The sequence below is a fragment of the Penicillium lagena genome (assembly GCF_028827675.1).
Source record: "Penicillium lagena strain IBT 129212 chromosome Unknown utg000001l_segment0_segment0, whole genome shotgun sequence".
Taxonomy (NCBI): Eukaryota; Fungi; Ascomycota; class Eurotiomycetes; order Eurotiales; family Aspergillaceae; genus Penicillium; species Penicillium lagena.
The window spans coordinates 5998469-6017579 of NW_026623222.1; the positions used below are offsets into that span (position 1 = coordinate 5998469).

Sequence of the window (19111 nt, forward strand, 5' to 3'; positions counted from 1 at the left end):
CGCCGTATTATTCGGATACCTTAATGTGACGACTGCGCCGTTTTTATGTGCTAGGGTGACTAAGATTCACTCCGCCAGTGCTCCCGACTTAGCAGCCAGGGCGAAGGCATATACGCGCAAGGTGATGGCTGACTAGGCGCAATGTGCCTGTCCACCCACTGTACTTCGACCGCTCTCCCGTCAGATCTTGCTCTTACACATGCCTGCGAATGCTTTTAGAGAGTTCCTGAGCCGATTTCCTCCCAACTAGGCCTATGTAGACGGTAGCATCACATCGCGCCCATTTAGGAAAGACAGCTGCGCTGTATTATACGAATAGTGAGGACGTCAAAGGCTGCGTTTCGTGATCCTGCCTCTAGAATCTAGGCTTGCTGCGCCCAACGGCAATCCATAACGCCACTCGATCCAGCGATTCCGTTAGGCGCAGCTCATTGGATGCGATACAATCGTTCTGATTTCTCAATCCCTGCAGATAGTAGCAGTCGGGGAGAACGGCTTCCATTCTGTGACGTCATCCACCATTAGAAGCCAGCCCCTGTGCTCAACGCGCCAATCCGAGACGATGAGTTCGTCCTCTTGTAAGCATTATACTAACAGGGAGCTAGTCGATCTTCTCCGAAGTGGTGTTAGCCCTTAATTTGTACCGCCAAATAACCGCTATATGAGACGTGGCGAGATCAGTCTATTTCGCTGCGATCGACGTCCCCAGAGGACAAAGCACGATTTCCGGGTGCTCAAAGATTATGGAGCGCTACTGTGTGGCCCGCATTTATAGAGTGTTCAATTGACTAGAGTAGATACCTGAGGAAATAGCATGACACTGACATCCGTCTCACCACCACAGAACGTCAAGTTTTCCTGATGTTCTTGCAGCTCGCTCGTCTAAGATTCCCTTTCTTTCATATGAGGTCACATACTCACCGCCACATCGGTAGCCACTACGTGGCTGAGCGCTTAGTACGTACCGCCTTTGGTTGAGTGGCTAGGATGCCTTCTTTCTTGCAGACCTGATTCAGGAGGCCTTCTAATTTGTCATTTTTAGCCTTCAATGCACGGATATCGGTTTGTAGCGCGTGGATTTCGTGCGGGACGGTTCGCATAGTGCGCTGCACGCCGTCATTGAACGTCGCTTGCTTCTTGAACTGCTCCTCAATTTCTCTGGGAAGGCATGTTAGTATCGTATGATCATAAACGGTGGGCGGCGCCGTAGGCGAGAACATAGGCAGGTACACCTACTGCACTCGCTCATCCAAGCTAATTCTGTTAGCATTTTCAACGTCTGCTACGGATCTTAGGGAATCCACAAGAACGTACTCTTCAATCAGCGTATACGCCACCTCGTCTTTAGGCGGAAACGTAGCATCCTGCGTCGACTCTGGATCGCGGTCTTCGACGGATTCCGTTTCCACGGCGCATTGACGAGGTGAGTCTGATTCGTCTTGATCGCCGCTTACTTCTGTGGCCTCCTCTTCGCCACTAGACGCGTTAGGCGACACGTGTAATTGGTAGTCAGTCCCCTGGATCTCTGGAAACGTTGTCAGATCCCATGTCTCGTCGCGGTCCGACGAGGCGGATGCCAACATCTGGCGCAATTGGCCTAGATATTGCTTTGGCTCTCCACTAGAAACGCCATACCGGCTCTTAGGCATTGAGGCAGACTCGTGAATGCAAGGGCTAGAGGATGATTTAAAAAGGAGAATATATAAAAGACAGTGCTGTACATTCTACGAAGTATCACTTGATTTATACGTGCTATGAGGAGAGAAGACGGTGCCCTCGAACACGGCAGGTAAGGCAAAAGCTGTCCTTGTATGTGCTGAACGTCTCTTTTCAGGCAGGCATAGTCATTGCGAGGAGAATCAGTCAACTCTAGTCGAACGTAGAAGCGGCCTTGACACGCGAGGGTAAAGGGGCTGGCCTCAGATTCCAGCCGGCTTTTGAGTAGACAGTGTGGATGGCTTTCTCAATGCTTAGAGCACAGTCTCTACCTGCTAGTGGTAATAGTTCAATGAACCGAGAATTACTATCAAGTATAGAGGACCAGAGGACTTGTCGTGTGTCCGTTTTCTAATTGTAGAATAGAAGTCAACACCATCGTTATATCTCTATGCAGCTTTAGGACTAGGATCCAAACACAGCCCAAGTAGAATAACAATAGTCGATGGCTAGTAAGACTATTAACATGTCACAGACAGATCAGCCTTCGTGCCTTACTTGTGCAATCCACGGCGACCAACTCTGCAAGCCGTCTAACCACCACGTTAAGGCTTGCAGATCATACACCTATCTTAAACCAACAGCTAAAACCAACAGTCAACTGTGGTTGATAATCCAACATCTTGTCTCCAAAGTAGAAGCTGGTTGGTCACCTGAACAGCACCCCGCCTTCTTCCCACCCACTGTAGACAGTCATGCCTGACAACAACCGGTATGGGTTGCGGGGGTAAGGATATGACTACCAACAAAAGACAGTCACGCCTTACCCTCAATATTACGAAGAGCTTGGGGCCAACAGATAGAATCTATGTTGGTAAGGCGGCGCTTTCAATCAACAGTGACCTTGTTGCACACGCCGGCAAGTTTATATCCTCTGAACCTCCCGGTATTGCGATTGGGCGAGGAGCATCTGGCTATAGCATGGAGTTCGGGTGTTTAAAGGCTATGCAGAAGAAGACAATGATCACCGGGCCTGAGTGGTCCCACTTCGATCCCAGGTGCCTGTAAGTGTTAACTACTGAAAATTGCGGTGACAGGTGCAGGTAAAAATATCTAAAGGCTATGCAATCAGAAAAGCAAGGGTAAGATTTACCGTGATCGAAGCATCCAAATGAAAGGTTCTAAGTCAGATTGCATGAGCTATCAGGACGCGTGAATCACTTTAGGATGATAAACCACGTGTTGTCGCGCTGATGACAAGGATACTCTATTGGTTACGAGCATGCGGAAGAATTATCACAAATCCGGTCTTATAAATACCGTCTAGATACTGTGTTTACCATGTTCGTCTTCCCTCGTGTCCAGCTTTGCCAAATAGGCTGCAGCGCGCATGACGCGGCTGTATTGTCATCCCCAGCAAAGGTTTCAGGCTTATGACCAAGGAGAGCAAAGAAATGAGGTGCTGTCAGCCGACAGCACATGCCAGTAACTGCTAGTGGTAGAATCACAAGGTACTTCTCGCTCTCCGGAATGTGCTTGTTGAGTCAACTTTGGACCGTGAATACAGAGAGAGCTCAATTTTGAAACCGTGGAACCTGGTCGTTGGTAGCACGGCTGTTGCCGCACCGCGGGATTTCTGCAGAAAGTCTGGCCTTCAACAAACGTTCCTTACACGATGAAGATACTACGAACCCATCATAGCTGTCCCAGTAAGACTCTAAAAGTCTTTCACCGACCCGCTATAATGCAATGGTGTTGGGCTTTGATCACTTGATTTGAAACAGTTCTCAACAGACCTCAGCAATGAAAGGCATTTCAGCAATGACCCTGCACATTCGCCACCAATGAAAGGCATATAAGCGACAAGGCAAGCTGAGAAGTCTATAAATACTTCTGTCACCACCGGCTTCTGGCAACAAGGCCACTGCATGACCGTCCTACATTCGAGCCAATCCTGCATCTGGGGCATCATGTTAAGTTCTTCCTTTTCAAGCCAAATGTGGGCGTTTCATTATCCTGACAGAGATAGAATACATCAGGGCCACACGATTTCAGACGGCCCATGTGAGGTTCGATGTGCTACTTTAATTGGCCACTAGTTCGATGCGACGCCATGCCAGCTGATGAGAGTAACACGAGACACAACTGTCCTACCAGGCAAGTCATCATGCGAACGCAAAACCCCACCCATCATTTGCCCGATCGAGCTGACCCGCCTTCAATTATCCCTTCAGTTTGATTTCCGCAATATAAAAGCGAGACCTCGCAAGGTGTGTACTCTGTCAGTCTCGGCCAGTCTGATGTTGTACTAACACTACAGATGCTGTACGTGGCCGATTCAGTGGACCTTCGAACGCTACAGGCGAGCACAACGTATATAGAGCCTGCGTCCGGGCCAATGCCAAATGGCGAGCGAAGGTTACTGCTAGTCTATATAAACAGGTGAGTTGTGTGATGTCTCTTCAATCCACTAGCTATTAATTGGTAGCGAGTCGTTACATGCCCAACAAGTCATGATAAGTAAGTTTTTCATCCACTTTAACGTAATTCACTACCGAGTCGCCCACCCTACCGAACCGCCCGCTCCGCCCGCGAACGCGTAAATTTATCTACTCCTACCACTTCATTCAGCGACCATGTCACCAATTCGCAATATTACCACCCATACACGTCAGAATCAAGAGGGCAGGCTATTACTTGCTATTGAGGCTCTCAAAAATGACGAAAAATTGACTGTACGACGCGCTACGGATCTATACAGTGTTCCGCGCACCACCCTTCGCGATCGCCGCAGCGGCACCACTGAACGCGCTACGACGCGCGCAAACAGCCATAAATTGACCGAATTAGAGGAGAAATCGCTAGAGAATTGGGTTCTTTCTATGGACGACCGTGGAATTGCTCCTCGGCATGAATTAGTGCGAGAGATGGCGAATTTACTACTATCTCAGCGCGGCCAAGGTCCTCTAGTAACGGTTGGCAAGAATTGGGTCACCAAGTTTATCAAGCGTACACCAGAGCTTGATACACGATATACACGGCGCAGGGACTATCAGCGCGCTCTCTGTGAGGACCCAAAGCTAATTCAACAATGGTTTGACCTTGTTCAAGAGGTTATTTGCACCTATGGTATCCACCAAGACGATATCTACAATTTTGACGAAACTGGTTTCGCAATGGGCCTCTGTAGCACTTCTAAAGTAGTAACCCGCGCTGGTTACTATGGACGAAGGGCTAAAATTCAGCCAGGGAATCGCGAGTGGGTAACAGCAGTTGAAACAATTTGTATGAGTGGATGGGCACTTCCACCAACAATTATATTCAAACCAAAAACCTACAATTCGGCTTGGTTTTCTTCCGAAATCAACCTCCCTTGCGACTGGTGTATTGAGTTTAGCGACAATGGATGGACGACTAATGAAATTGGCCTTCGGTGGTTAACAAATCACTTTATACCATTGACTAACGGCCGTACGAAGGGCAAGTGGCGTGTCCTAATTTTGGATGGACATGGAAGCCATATGACCGCTCAATTTGACCAAATATGTAGAGATAATAATATTATCTCTATTTGTATGCCGCCACATTCATCCCACCTACTTCAGCCGCTTGATGTGGGTTGTTTCTCTATTATCAAGCAAGAATATGGTCAATTGATTCAATCGATGTTTGTGGATGGTATACACCATATTGACAAGCTTGATTTCTTGTCTAATTACCCCCTTGCGCGCGCAAAAGCATATACACAATCGACTATTCAAAATGCTTTTGCTGGCGCCGGTCTTCTACCTCTTAATGCGCAGCGGGTATTGGATAAATTGAATATCTCTATCGATATTACCCCCCGGGTAGTAGGGCAGGAGAGAGTGGAAGCAGCGGTTTTATCCCCTGTACACCACAGAAACCTATTGAAATTCAGCGGCAAACGCGGTCAATTGGCAAATTGCTACAGCACGCTTGCCAATTAGAACTGGATAACAATATCGAGAGAGCTTTGGTGCAAATTGAACAGTTGGCAAAGAGCGCGCGCGCTAGTATGCATGAAAAAACGCTCTATTTAGCCGATATCAACCGAATGCGCACCGCTCATGCCAAACAGCAGAAAAAACAAGCAATTCTTGGCACAAGTATCAGTCGATTGGAGGGTTGTACGCGCGCACAGTGGGAGGACGAGTATATTCGTGCCAATAATACTACAGCGGCAGGGCCTAGTGGGACAGGAAAAACGACGTTTCAAAGAGCGCCGCCGCGCTGCTCGAACTGTAATACACTCGGGCATAATAGAATACGCTGCCCGAATTAATTTACTGTATTTATCAATTTCATACTGTTCCTGGTGGTCGAGCAATATTCAAAAATATTAGTAGGGACCGGGCGGAGCGGGCGGTTCGGTAGGGTGGGCGACTCGGTAGTGAATTACGTTATCCTTAATGGACTTGTCCGTCCACTGACATGTACCAACAAGTCACGAACACGAACACGTACGGCCAGTACATAATGTCAGGTAGTCAGCATGTCAATCCCTCTCCTCATAGCCTACCTGCTGCTTGCGCTAGGTAACGTCAAGGATCGTGCACCGAAGTCACGTCTTGGTTCTAACACTAAACTACCATTTCTCGGATTTTGCCTACCGCGGTTCACCTTGAGCCAACACAGCCCAATCGCAAAATTCTATGGCCGCCATCGACTGGGAACGGGGCGAGTCGTCAGGCGTGGTCCCTCTGCAACCCGGACATCGGCTCTTGTGAGGATTTTGGTATATCTGATTTCGAATATCGCTGTTATGCGTAGACGAGGACAGCGTAGCGAGCAACTAGACGCCAGGATCCATTTTACAGATCCCAGGGTTCGCCCGTCAGTTTCTGAATGTGGTTATGGGCTCCCGAGACCCATAATTGGTACTCCAGGAAATATTCAGATGGCTCCTAGGAGACCCTGACGTTCCTGAGTGATCTGGGGTCACTGCAGACAACATGCACACACACAAGATTCTGATACTTACCAACTCGTAGCCAACGATGATTTTGGCTCTGGGATACAGAGATATCGACGTTAGGAAAATGGTATGCAAGAAAATTAGCGATTTATTGGATTTTCATTCGAGGACTCTCTATATGCGCCGGAGATGAGGGGACCACGCTAATCTGGGGGGACCCAATCAACCCGAGTAGACCATGAACAATGCGGGATGTGGAAGTATTCCTCCTAGGAACCTATATTATAAGGTCCACACATAATGCAAAAGGGTATGTGGATACGCCTGGCAGGAGTACATATGTGAGCGAGGCGTGATATCATGGAGCAACTCTTAATTCTACCCTTCTCACCTCAGATCGCCTCCATGGTGCGAGGTCTTGCAAGATCGCTGAGCCTCCAACCTTCTTATCCGAGAAAAAAGGATACTGATGACACTTTTGATAGAATCTCGACAGGTAATAATGTTTCTTGTAATATTGTTTTCGTATTTTGGGGTCTATCTTTGAAGCTCTATGCTCTATAGCCTATAATATCTGTAACTAATTTTATATAAAGATCCTTAAGAATTGTAAGATATCTGTTAAATCCTCTATCTGGGCGATCTTTCCAAAAAGCAATTCATTGTTGCAAGTGTTTAAGGCTAACGTTCGTAAAATCATTCAAACTATTTGAATTTGACGATTTAGAACTCAAGCAACAATAATCTTCCTCACTTTTTGAGAAAAGGCTTGTTCATAAGCACAGTCAAGGCAGCAACGGTAGCAGCGAATAGCTGGATTTGGGGACAGTGACAGAAATTGGGCGACAGGGTTCCCGGCAGTCTGCACAATGGAAATTGTAGACTTGTCGACGTTACTAAGGTCAGGAGACTTAGGGTTCCTGGAAACGCTCAAAAGATTCTCGGAAATATGAAGTGAGCTTCTGGGACCATTTTACTGTTCCTAAGAAGCCGCAATCTATTCTGCGACTGCAGCCTCCGAAGAGCATCAAGATCGACGACTGAAGATATAGATAACCTACATAGCCTGTCCTTGGAAGATTTTTTGGAACTCCAAATCGGGTACATCCTGTTCATTCTAGGACAACATGCATCACCCAGTTCCTCCTTTCTTTACACATGCTATCAACGACCATATCCGCCATACCGGCCCTTCGGGGTAAGAGCAAGTATCGCATTAATTTGCCCTGCAGTCATGGAGATTCATGCTACTGGATGGATTTTATCCTAATACTCGCGCCAGGTAAAGTTCGAGATCACATCGCCCCCTCGACATAATCATCGTGATTTTTCATTGTCCCACAATATGCTTATACGAGAGAGAACAGCAAATTGATTTCTCGGGTGAGCGTCGTGGCGAGGTCTACTCGATGCACCTGCGACAAATTGTAAGACCTGCTACTGGCCAAGAGGGCCAATGAGAATCTATAATCGTACTAGGCTGAGGGCAAAATCCACGGACAGAAAGGCGGAAATCGACCTCTGGCCCCTGGCCTGTAAAACTCTAATATCGAAAGCATCCATAGCGCCACCTCCGAGGAGCCGTCGGAAAAGACGGATAATGACGGGTATGCTCGACGCTAAGATTAGATAATATCCCAGTAGACTTATCCGGCTTCCAACTCCGCTTCTCCTCGCAAAGACTGGTCATGGTTTACTAACAAAAGTTATTCCTTGGAGCTTAATCCAGAATCTCCCTTGTTTGCCCACTTTCAAGCTTCTTTCATGTTGCGCGCAGCTAACTCCTTCATCCCTTAATCTTACGTATTCCACCACCGAACCTTCCGCTTCATCCCACGCAGTCGAGTAACTTCACTATGGGTAAGATCGCGTCAATGGAGCATTTTCGCGTTCCACCTCGGTGGCTTTTCGTCAAAATCACAGATGACACGGGCGCCGTTGGATGGGGCGAGGCTTCTCTCGAAGGTCATACCAACGCGGTGGAGGGTTGCCTCGATGCATGGTTTGAGAGGTATAAGGGGCTAGACGCCGAGTATGTTGAGTCACTGTGTGCTTTCCTTATCAATGGCGAGATCTAAATATAACGCAGGGACATTGAGAACATCTGGCAACTGTCATGGCGCGGCGGCTTCTACCGCGGAGGCCCTGTCTTCATGAGCGCCTTGGCTGGCATTGACATTGCACTTTGGGATATGAAAGGTAAGCAGTAGCCCTAATATCTTCCTGGGCTGATACCAACCATTTACGCTCTTCGGGAGATGAAATGAAAATGTTGGCTGACAAACACAAGCGAGGAAACTAAATGTGCCTATATACCAACTACTAGGCGGCAAGGTCAGGAACAAAATCCGAGTCTACGCTTGGATTGGTGGTGATAGACCGAATGAGGTCGAAGTCCAAGCGTACGTGATTATTCTTCCGCCCAAGAGAGTGTGTGTTCACGCCCATTAGTCTAGCTCGCAAAGAACAAGGATTCCGTGCAGTCAAGATGAATGGTACAGGAGATACCGCGTGGTTGGACTCGCCTTCAGTCCTCAAGGAAGTAATTGGTAGGCTCGAGACTGTGAAAGCACTTGGTTTAGATGCTGCGGTTGATTTCCATGGCCGAGTCCATAAACCCATGTCCAAACGTCTTGCAAAAGCTCTCGAGCCATATGAACCACTATTCATCGAAGAGCCCCTCCTCTCAGAACACCCTTGTGGCATCAAGCAGATATCCGACTTGACTACCGTCCCAATTGCTCTAGGAGAGCGACTCTACAGTCGATGGGACGTGAGGCCGTTTCTGGAGAACGGCGCCGTGGACATATTGCAGCCAGATATCTGCCATGTTGGCGGAATCTCAGAGATGCGGCGCATCGCGGCCGCTTGTGAGACGTACGACGTTGGTGTTGCTCCTCACTGTCCGCTAGGCCCAATCGCTCTTGCAGCCAATATACATGTAGATGCAACGCTACCCAACTTTGCCATTCAAGAGATGGGCATAGGCATGCACTATAATAATACGGGGCAAGATATCACGAGCTACATCACGAATCCTGAAATATGGACTGTACGAGACGGACATATCGACATCTTGTCCGGCCCGGGCTTAGGCATTGATATCAACGAGAAGGAAATCAGGCGGCTATCGAAGGATACAAAGAGTTGGCCTGTGCCTGAGTTTCGAGGCCCTTGTGGAGAGCTCCGCGAGTGGTAAGAAGAGTAGATAGATTTGGTAGAAACTTCGGGCTGGTATAGAAGTAGCTTGGTAATAGACGTGTTATGAATCGGAGGAAGATTACTTGTATTCTGTGGACTAGAAACTCGAGAGTTTATATAAACAGTACGCAATCTCCAATTGACTCCCAATCAATACTGATAATTCCTTGGAGGTAAAGAATTGATTCCGGTGAATACGATATAACACAACAAGACGCATTTACGAAAGTCTAGTTCGTTTTGTTGCGGTATGAGATAGTGATGTGCCCATTTACTCAAACGGAGTAGGAGTTCTGCAAGGAAGATTTAGTTACGGGGTACATGGGTACGCCATTACTTTTGACAGAGCCTGTACAAGGTATAATCTGAATAAAGGAAACCCACGTTGCATGCAGATATCACTAAAGACCTGGATTTGCAGCTTAGGTGGTGGTTTTCCTAACGGGTCATGTAATCGTTTTGGTGGCAGAGAAGTTTAGTCATTTTCTATCTACCCACTTCTTATTCTTTTGAAACATGAATTTATATCCAGGCTCCATCAACGGAGTAGCAGCTGCCACTGACAAAACTGCTCCCCGGTTCAAGTAAGAAGACAATCACGTTTGCTATTTTTTCAGCAGTTCCCTGGCGTCGAAACGCAATGAGGTCGTCATTGGGCGCGTTGGCTGGCATTTCTGCCTTGCCCCAATACTCTTTCATGAAAGGAGAACGAATTGGTCCTGGAGCCACTGCGTTGATGTGTATTTCTCGATAACCACTCTCCTTGGCCGCAGCGCGAGTAAGGTCCAAAACTGCTTACAGCGTCCGTGGCATGGTTTCCTACGCCTGTTTACGGTTAGATGCGTCTGAAACTAGGTCCGGCGTTTGATACACCTGTGATACTGTAGAAGCGACGCTACTTGATATCGTTTTAGGAGAAGGGAGCTTACCGGTTGTGGCGTAGATAGATGCCATATTAACAATCGATCCACCATCCCCAACGTGATTGAGCTCTGCATGCAAAAAATAAATCATACCACTCAGGTTAATGTTGAGTATGTTGAACAACTTATCGTCCTCAAGCTCTGACAGAGGCTGGATACACGACTTTTGGTGCCGGCAATCCAGCATTCTACATGGTCCTTTCTCGAGACATCGGCTTACGTGACCGAGAAGTGGACTTTTGGGAGTTTGGAGTTCAAGTAGGCTTCAACTTGTTTGAGTGCAGTTGTGTTAAAGTCGGCGATCCACTTCCTGATATCACCTTGGCTGTGGCAAGGCCAATGCCGCTTGCACCGCCCTCCACGGCATATACCTTTCCGCTAAGTGACATGGATGAATGCTTGAGTGTAATCAAGTGATTGAGAGTGCAATGTCTTTGAACAAGCGGTCCAGGCTCAGATCTGTAGCATCGATGTGGTGGGCTTTCTATTGTATCACCCCGCCTCTTGCCTAATCTCGGAGGGAAAAGGATAACCTCAAAGAGAAGACGCAGATATCTGACAGATCATGTTGGCAGTGCGGAGTTCTCAATTAATTTTTTCTGCCGAATCTTCAATGCAATAAGGACATTTTCGTAATCCGATGATCCGATTAGCTATCATACTACGAGGAGGTACATGTCTATCTACGCAAATTAGGCTGCTTCAGACGTCACTAAAACCTGGTATTTGTACATAAAGCTTGCTCATCTATTAAGCCCGATATCTCGGAGTAACCGTGAAGGAGTGTGGAGCGACGCCTGACTAAAGTCTCCGCACAGCAAATATGATATTTTCACTCTACTACAAGCTCTGATTGGGCAGAATAATCCGTAAGTCCATACGCGTCATCTAATTGCGAGGAAAACAGCGAAGTCAATAAGTGTTGGAAGCGGGAATTCTGGTTTTTGTTAGTACCGAATGTACCCAATGATGCCAAATCGGCGGTCACAAAATGTCTAAATTATGAAGCTATCTAAATTGCCTCTATTTGTGTGGGGGTTCTTGGCAGGCTGATTATTTAATCAGCTTGGACCAGTGCTGTAGGTGGAGAATAGACGGGTCTTGGCGTATTGCACGGCCGACATTACGCTACACATAATTTACAGTGGATTGCTCTGAAAATGCTTTCAGGATATCGTAAAGGTCACATAAGCTACTCCTTTCCAGCCTCAGTATTCAACCTAGTGGCCTCAAGGACGACCATGTGCCACTAATAATGCCCCGTAACTGTTTTCTGACGCAAGATAAGTCAAGTAACGTTGTTCGTCATAACCGGATATAAACCATTGAAACCAGATACTACCTGTTCATAGTCACGTTACTAACTGTTGCCTTCGTACTACGTATCTGATGAATGCGTACCATAGAGTCAAACTGGTCCCAGCCTGTCAGATCTTCGAGAGAATCAGATGGGCTGAAGTGGAAGTCACCCAACGAATCCATTGCTTGGAGATCAGCGACATCCATAGAGAACCTTGCCGCTGCTATTTGTTCAGTGTTTGCAGCGAGGGTGTCGAAACCTCCACTCCCCGCACTGAGTGACGAGTGAATTTGCATCGCCTGACAGGACGCCTGGGCTTGAGCTGTTTGCCTCGCAGCCTCTGCACGAAGCTCTTCTAAAACGAGACAATACCGGGAAGTCAGAGTTCCCTCATCAGCTATGTTTACGATCTGTTGCTGACAACGCTCTGCGGCTGTAAAGTATGGTCGATATACGTCTTCTTGCTCCTTGCTATGCTGGATAGTGTAGACGTACAGAATGACGCATGCAGAGAAGGCAAAATAAGGAGTGAACTAATCGTACATCTGTAAGCTATTGATTGGACCAGTGCCCAAACATAGAGAGGTCCTTACCCAGAATGCTCGGAACAGCTGCTTGGCTTGAACGAGTCCATCCGCTATGCTAACAATTTCCATTGCCGCATTGAGGCATTCCGTGGCGCTCTCGTCTATCTGTGCTCTTCGCTCGTTCTGCTCAACTTGCCACTGCCGAGTGCTGCTGGTTAGTCTTGCAAAATTGGTGAGCAGTAACGGACGATTGGTTAGAATTACGGTATGCCAGTAGGCAAGGTTAAGGACGTTTCGCTGTCGCTGGAAGATCAAGACCAATGGCGCAGCGTTCGAAACATCCATATCGAGGAAGCTGGACATGTCGGATCTCCAGGACTTAAGCTCTTTCATATATTTTGCTGTGTGGACCAAACGTTCGGTAATGGTCATGGATTGAATCGAGTAAACGTCGATCAATATGCCACTGAGTATTCGAGACAATCTATAGGATTGTTGTCAGTTTGCTCCAAGTCTTTGATCTTTCTGTGGTGTGTACTTTGCGTAGGCGACTGGCCCAGATGTGACGGACAATCCTCGCGTAGAAGAGGGCATAGACATGTCCAATTTATCAATATCATCGTCGTCCACACAAGACGGGAGTTCTTGATCGATATCCCCGTCGTGAAAAGTCCGCGGTCTGCCAAGAGCCGCACTGAGGTAATTGTCGAGACTATAAGCGCTCCAAAAGGTCCTGCGACGGCACTCAATTTCAACTGGAGACATCCACTCTGATCTAGCGTTTCGATTGCGGTGCAAGCCGAGAGCGAGAGCTAGGCGTGCCACCGTACCAAAGAGGCTCCAACAGTGGTTTATTCGCGATTGCGAGAGAAGCCAGAGGCATTGGCAAAGACGGGCTTGAACGCTTGCGAGCCGCACAGCACCCTGCTCCATGGATAGTTGGTGGTTCGCTGCTCGAAAGTATCGCACACTGAATCGTCAGTCACAATGTATCACCTGCTTTCGTCAGATTGATACACACCTCATATTGGCTCCTGACGGGGATAATTTAGCAACCATGTGTTCCTGTGCGATTGCAAAGATCATAAAAAGCACAGCTGTCTCTGCAGGCGCCGTATCCTTGTCAAGCATTGTGCCCTTAGTCTCGTAGAATTCGTCAAGCCGTCGCTCGATTGTTGGTCGATGCAGGAAGCGATCAACGGGCACCGCAAAGTCGAAATATCTTTGGACTAGGCGGGTAGTATTCTCTCGATTAAGGAGAAAGAAGAAGGTCGGATCGAGGTAGGATTGCACCATGTGTGTCGAGTCGGAATAAGTTTCGCCATATGGCAATGGAGCATCTCCAAAATTGAAGACGGATAAGCCATGGGGAAAAACGACCGTCTCCTCGAAACGTTTCTGTATCCGCGACAGAAATGATATTCCAGAGGAGGGACCAACATAGTAGCCTTGAAGATCTGTCTGTGCTGGTTCAGGTGAGGTGCGAGAGGCAGGTTCACCAGTTGTTATCGAGTTTCCCTGAGGAATAGAGGGTCGCGATGGCTCACGAGTCCCTAGGTCAGTTGGGGTTGTGGCCGTCATCCGACTAGCAAAGCCGTTGACCGGATGAGCTGTCTCCTTGTGCGTCCTCGAATCTGCTGCTTTCTGAACTGGAGGTCCGGGTCCGGAGACTCGAACAATGGGCCGCCTCCCTCTGGAATATGAGGCGTGGAAGGAGCACGTTGCTGCTGCTTCTGTACAGACATTGCAAGGCTGCTGGCCGTTACACCGAACTTTTCTTCTGTAGTTTACAAGTTAAGTCTATTACTGACGAACAAGGGAGAAGTACAGGCATCCATATGGAAACCCTGGGTCTCACGAATCCTACTTTTTGCATCGGTCGCACGCACGCGTCACTCGGATCCGAACCTGGCGTCGGTCCCATCCTTCGGACCGGTTGGGACTAATAGGTAGAGGAAAGCCGCCCTGGATACCGCGAGGCTCGGCATCAATAGTGGCCGTGTGGTTGGTGGAGACGGATATGTCTTCAATGTCCATAATGACAGGTAATCGAAACGGAGGAGATCTAGCGAATGGTGAACGTCTGTAGGTCGAGGGCAAACAGCTATCCGTGCTTGAACGGTCACCCAAAAGGCGGTAAGCTCTTTTCGGCTGCCCGTTTGGGCACGGATAATTTCGGCATCATGTGCGGATAAAGTCTTAACTTCATTACTGGTTAGTAAACGAACTCCACGGTATTTCATTCAATCTTATTGAGTAAACGTGGGGTCAAAGCCCCAGTTTCAAGAATGACCAGAACAAAGTATCAAGTAGACCTAAAGCAGTTTGTTTCATCGATTGGCTAAAGTAAAGCGACCTGGCTACGTGGAGGATACTGTTGCTTTCTGATGACCCGGTAACTGTGGCGTCGGCGAGATTTCCGTCGGACGGCATTGTCGGAGTCAAACGACCAATAAGCTTATATCCGTCGAGAGCGTTCCTGCCAGTGGATGAGAAGAAAAGCTTGAGTCGTCATTGGTGGTAAATTATTTGGTGCTCAGACTTTGTCAAGAAAGAGAACGGATGGAGAAGCCTCAAAATATAGTCCAATTGCGACTTCGATTAAGCCAGTCAATCCATATTATTCTGCCTCCAACTCATCGCGCAAACATGTCCACTGACGACCTACAGCACTGGAGAGTGACGGAGCCGTATCTGAATCTGCATTGCCAGCTCGGTGAGGGGCCATACTACGAAAAGGCAACTCATAGCCTTCGCTTTGTGTGACAAGTAAATCGATTCATTGCCCCTCATGTTATATTGCATGATTGCGATGCCGGATGTTTTTTAAACACTAGTGGATGCTCGCATCAGAACTCTCTGGGTTAAAAACCTTTTGGCTTATTGTGGGGTTGGTTTGAAGTGAACGTGGTTTTCGGTGGGTGACCCTTTGTTCAATGACTGATCAACCCTCTTCAACCGTGGATGGCTGAAATACAATTTTGTATTTGTTCCCAGGTGGATCTAGCCCCCAGGAATGATGTCCCCACTGGAGGGACTTCGATGCTCAAGAGATCGGGAGGTCCGAAAAGTGGCGCCTTTTTTTAGGTCTTGAATAACAAGGGACAGATAGCACCCATCGACTAAGAAACCGTTCATGTCGAGCACGCCCACTCTCACGTACATGAGTCTCTAAATAAAATTCGAAGGTTGTTGTATTCGGAAGGAACTTGGGTCTACTTGCCTTGATGATGGGGATATCTACCAGGTTGACAGCAAATGCCGGGGACTCACAAATTGAATGCCTTACGTTTGACATTTGACGTGGACAAGCTAGCGATGTGTCACCGCCGTGCTCGCCTGGAGATTGGCGGCCAAGGCGATAGGTCTAGGGGACAATAAGACGCATATGCTCATACACGGATTTCAGAAATAGGTCGGACCTCGTAAATTTGTTGAGGAATTTTTCAAGGCCAGGCGTTAAATGTATTGAAAGTGAATGAATATGCCATCTTTACTTAGCATGAACTCGAAGACTGAAACATGTCAATGTCTTTATTATCTATAGAATTAATGGATTGTAAGTTGCACCCGGCAGCAAACGACGATCGCTTAGGTCTCTAAGAGTCAATAGTTCAACTGCAACGAATATGCGCTCCTGGAACCTAAGCTAGTCTGTCCTAACCTGTTGGGTAATTCAACTCCTTTTTTGGCCCCCCTGAGAGTCCCTTCACAATAGCTACGATTCCCTCCGCACCAGGATCGGTAACCTTATCCCAGTTCTCACTAACAACATACACAGCTCTGCCCAAGCTCGCCTCCATTCCCCTTGTGCTCTCACAACCCTTCCTCGCCGCCTCAACAGCTTGCTCAACATCACCCTTTGCCAACGCCTTGATATAAGGAATCAACGCATCCATGAGTGTCCTGTCGCCCACGCGCGCAGGCGTCATGGCCTGCAGCCTCGTAAGTGCGACGCCAGCTGCCTTAGCCCAAGTCTCGAGTGTAGTAGTCTCCTCCGGTGCAGTTTGAAGATCTGCCGCCAATGCGGTAACGAAGAGCTGGTACAAGGCACCCGATGTGCCGTCTAGGCTACTCTCCAGCGCCAGCGCAATGCGTAAAACTGCTGCGCTTGCACTGGTGGAAGGTGTAAATGGAGATTCTGAGAGGACTTTGAGAACTTCATTTGCTCCGCGAGAGAGGGTTGTCCCGCAGTCACCATCTCCTACTATTCTGTCGGCCCGTGTGATACTGGGCTCAGCAGCGAGGAGAGATTGGCATGCTGCTCTTATCGCTGTGATGAAACTTTCAGGGTCAACTACGGAGTATTAGCATAAAGGTCAAGCAAAGATGTCCTGTAGATTTCCTCACTTTTTGGTCCAGCGCTGTCAGTTAAGGGCGTGGGCAGCATGTCCTGTTTCGAATCAACAACTTGCTTGCCATTAATTGCAGCCGGGTTAGCGATACTGCGTGGCCAGCCAACAGCGGTTGTCACATCGTCGATAGCATCAAGCATCTCAGGTGTTGCTTTCAAAAGCGTGATACTGAATCCCAGAGCATCAAGACTTGTCATGAACGCGCCGGCAAGAATTCGAATAGGCTGCAGGCTCTTCTTGGCTGGGCTTGTTAGCTCGCACCAACAACAAAGGGGAGTTTACTCACCCAACCTCTCCAGTAGATGATGAAGGATGGCGCTAAACTCTAGCTGCGATGTTCCGCCGAGATTGTTTAACAGCAGTACTGGCATCTCCCCCTCAAAATTGACGTGAGCTCGGTCCTCATCATCTCTCCGTGTCAATAACTCTAGCATTCGATCAAGCAGTCCATCAAGTGTGGGACGGGGATTCAGAATGTAGAGGCCAGGCTCATTGTGGATGCCCATGCCGAGCTCCAGCTGAACAGGACCCTTTTGAGGAGCAGTACCTGGGATTTTCACATGCCCTTGCGAAACACCGCATGTCACAAGATTCTCAATAACTTGTTTGCCCACAGCAAGCAACTCGTCGATGGACTTGCCCTTCACAGACAAGGCTCCAAGAATCTTGTGAACGAGAACCGTCCCAGCGAGTCCTCGTCTGCCAACCTTTCCACTGCGCTGACGGCCTACAGCTACATCATCGCCGACGACAAGCACTTCAACACGATGACCCCATCGAACACGAGCCTTCTCCGCTGCGAGATTAAAGTGGAAGATGTCGCCAGTATAGTTCTTGATAATGAGAATCGTGCCTGCCGAGCCGCCAACCGAGTGTATCGCTTCAATGATCTGCGACACTGAGGGAGAGGCAAAAACATAACCCGATACAGCAGCGCTCAGCATGCCCTGGCCAACAAAAGCTGCATGCGCAGGCTCATGACCTGCGCCGCCTCCGCTGATAAGTGTGACGTTCTTGGAAGGGTCATGAGTCGAGCGGGTGATCACTATTGCGCGCGTTAGCTATCAGAATGTTGAACTATCAATTAACCTACTCTTGCTGTTGAGGTCAAGGACAAGCTCAGAGGAGGTTTTACAGAGGCCCTGTAGCGCGTCTTGAACGAGAGCCTGGCTGTCAGTGAAGAAGCTTGAGTCAGCCATGTCGTCTCTGGAAATTGAATTAGAGTGATGATATTATGCACATCTGTACTCTGACCGCAGCTGTGTCAAAGCGTGCTATTAAGTCGTCTCTCCGCGAGTCCCCATCCTCTCTCGGAAATGTCCCGTGGCCATCGCCTGATTATTCCCTTCTTAAAGTTTCATTGCCGCTGTTCTGTAATCTCCGTTGGATAAACAGCCCACTCATGGAGGTTCAGCTATCGTCAAAAGCTAGTAGAAGGATCGGCTAAACAGCGCCTTTCGGAAAAGCAGACGGCGAGCCTTTTCCGACCCGGCTCCCCCTCGGTGGATCCGCTAATCGTTGCCATATCCTCTCCTGCAAAACGATTTCGATATCCGAATTGAGAACCATTTAACAGCAAAACAACTACAAATCACGTGAAAATAAAATTTCTGATAATGCGATCTGACAAGTTAGTGTTAGAATCGAGAAGACTTTGCTCCGTCAAAGATGCATGTGCGTATTCGCTCACGTGGTTATTCCATGAATAAAGCCGATAAATTATGATGATTCATCTCATAAACTACAGTCATTTACAGCTGGTTGATTAGTCTACGTAGCGACTCGGTAATTTCGCTAATCTCACGTTGAATTCTTTTCAAGTTAAGATTGTATTTGAAGAATTAAAATGTAGTAACAGTGTGACACCAAAGATTTAGAGAGCTTGTGTCTAGGTACGGCTCTTTTCCGACAGAGTGTCTTCGGAGGCCTTGAATATTTACAAATTTATGTTTGGCCATGGAAGGAAAGACATCAATTTTTCCCCGACTATTACTGAGCCTATCAGCCATTTAAAATATAGGGCTCATGGAGCATAATCAATCTTCTTTCAGCATTAATTTCTTGAGGTGGCCCCTGCGGGCATACTCCTAGCCAAAAAGGCAGAATGTGAGGATTTGAGTGTTGTTATGATATCTCTACCATGAGGCTATTCAAATGCTGTTTGCTGGGCCTTCGGGGGCAAGAGGAGGTCTGCCGGAAGCGCAGCGTCCCGG

The 19111-nt window shown here is 48.0% G+C and overlaps 5 protein-coding genes across 5 annotated transcripts; 2 read left to right on the plus strand and 3 right to left on the minus strand.

Moving 5' to 3' along the window:
• Positions 1-938: 938 nt before the first annotated feature.
• N7510_002651 (uncharacterized protein) lies at positions 939-1649 on the minus strand (the record flags this gene model as incomplete). The annotated part of the gene is made up of 3 exons (XM_056974578.1): positions 939-1158; positions 1237-1254; positions 1315-1649. 3 exons carry the CDS (start codon positions 1647-1649, stop codon positions 939-941), a joined length of 573 nt encoding a protein of 190 aa, XP_056839695.1.
• A 4459-nt stretch (positions 1650-6108) lies between these two features.
• Positions 6109-7636, plus strand: N7510_002652 (uncharacterized protein; the record flags this gene model as incomplete). The annotated part of the gene is made up of 3 exons (XM_056974579.1): positions 6109-6137; positions 6367-6554; positions 7530-7636. 3 exons carry the CDS (start codon positions 6109-6111, stop codon positions 7634-7636), a joined length of 324 nt encoding a protein of 107 aa, XP_056839696.1.
• Positions 7637-8448: 812 nt separating this feature from the next.
• N7510_002653 (galactonate dehydratase) lies at positions 8449-9791 on the plus strand (the record flags this gene model as incomplete). The annotated part of the gene is made up of 4 exons (XM_056974580.1): positions 8449-8624; positions 8682-8791; positions 8883-8994; positions 9044-9791. 4 exons carry the CDS (start codon positions 8449-8451, stop codon positions 9789-9791), a joined length of 1146 nt encoding a protein of 381 aa, XP_056839697.1.
• Positions 9792-12004: 2213 nt separating this feature from the next.
• N7510_002654 (fungal specific transcription factor domain-containing protein) lies at positions 12005-14580 on the minus strand (the record flags this gene model as incomplete). Its single annotated transcript, XM_056974581.1, has 7 exons — positions 12005-12058; positions 12118-12549; positions 12610-13027; positions 13082-13513; positions 13565-14236; positions 14287-14323; positions 14433-14580. The coding sequence occupies 7 exons, from the start codon at positions 14578-14580 to the stop codon at positions 12005-12007; spliced, it is 2193 nt and encodes a 730-aa protein (XP_056839698.1).
• Positions 14581-16202: 1622 nt separating this feature from the next.
• Positions 16203-18097, minus strand: N7510_002655 (uncharacterized protein; the record flags this gene model as incomplete). Its single annotated transcript, XM_056974582.1, has 4 exons — positions 16203-16840; positions 16894-17139; positions 17185-17943; positions 17992-18097. The coding sequence occupies 4 exons, from the start codon at positions 18095-18097 to the stop codon at positions 16203-16205; spliced, it is 1749 nt and encodes a 582-aa protein (XP_056839699.1).
• Between the last annotated feature and the right edge of the window lie 1014 nt (positions 18098-19111).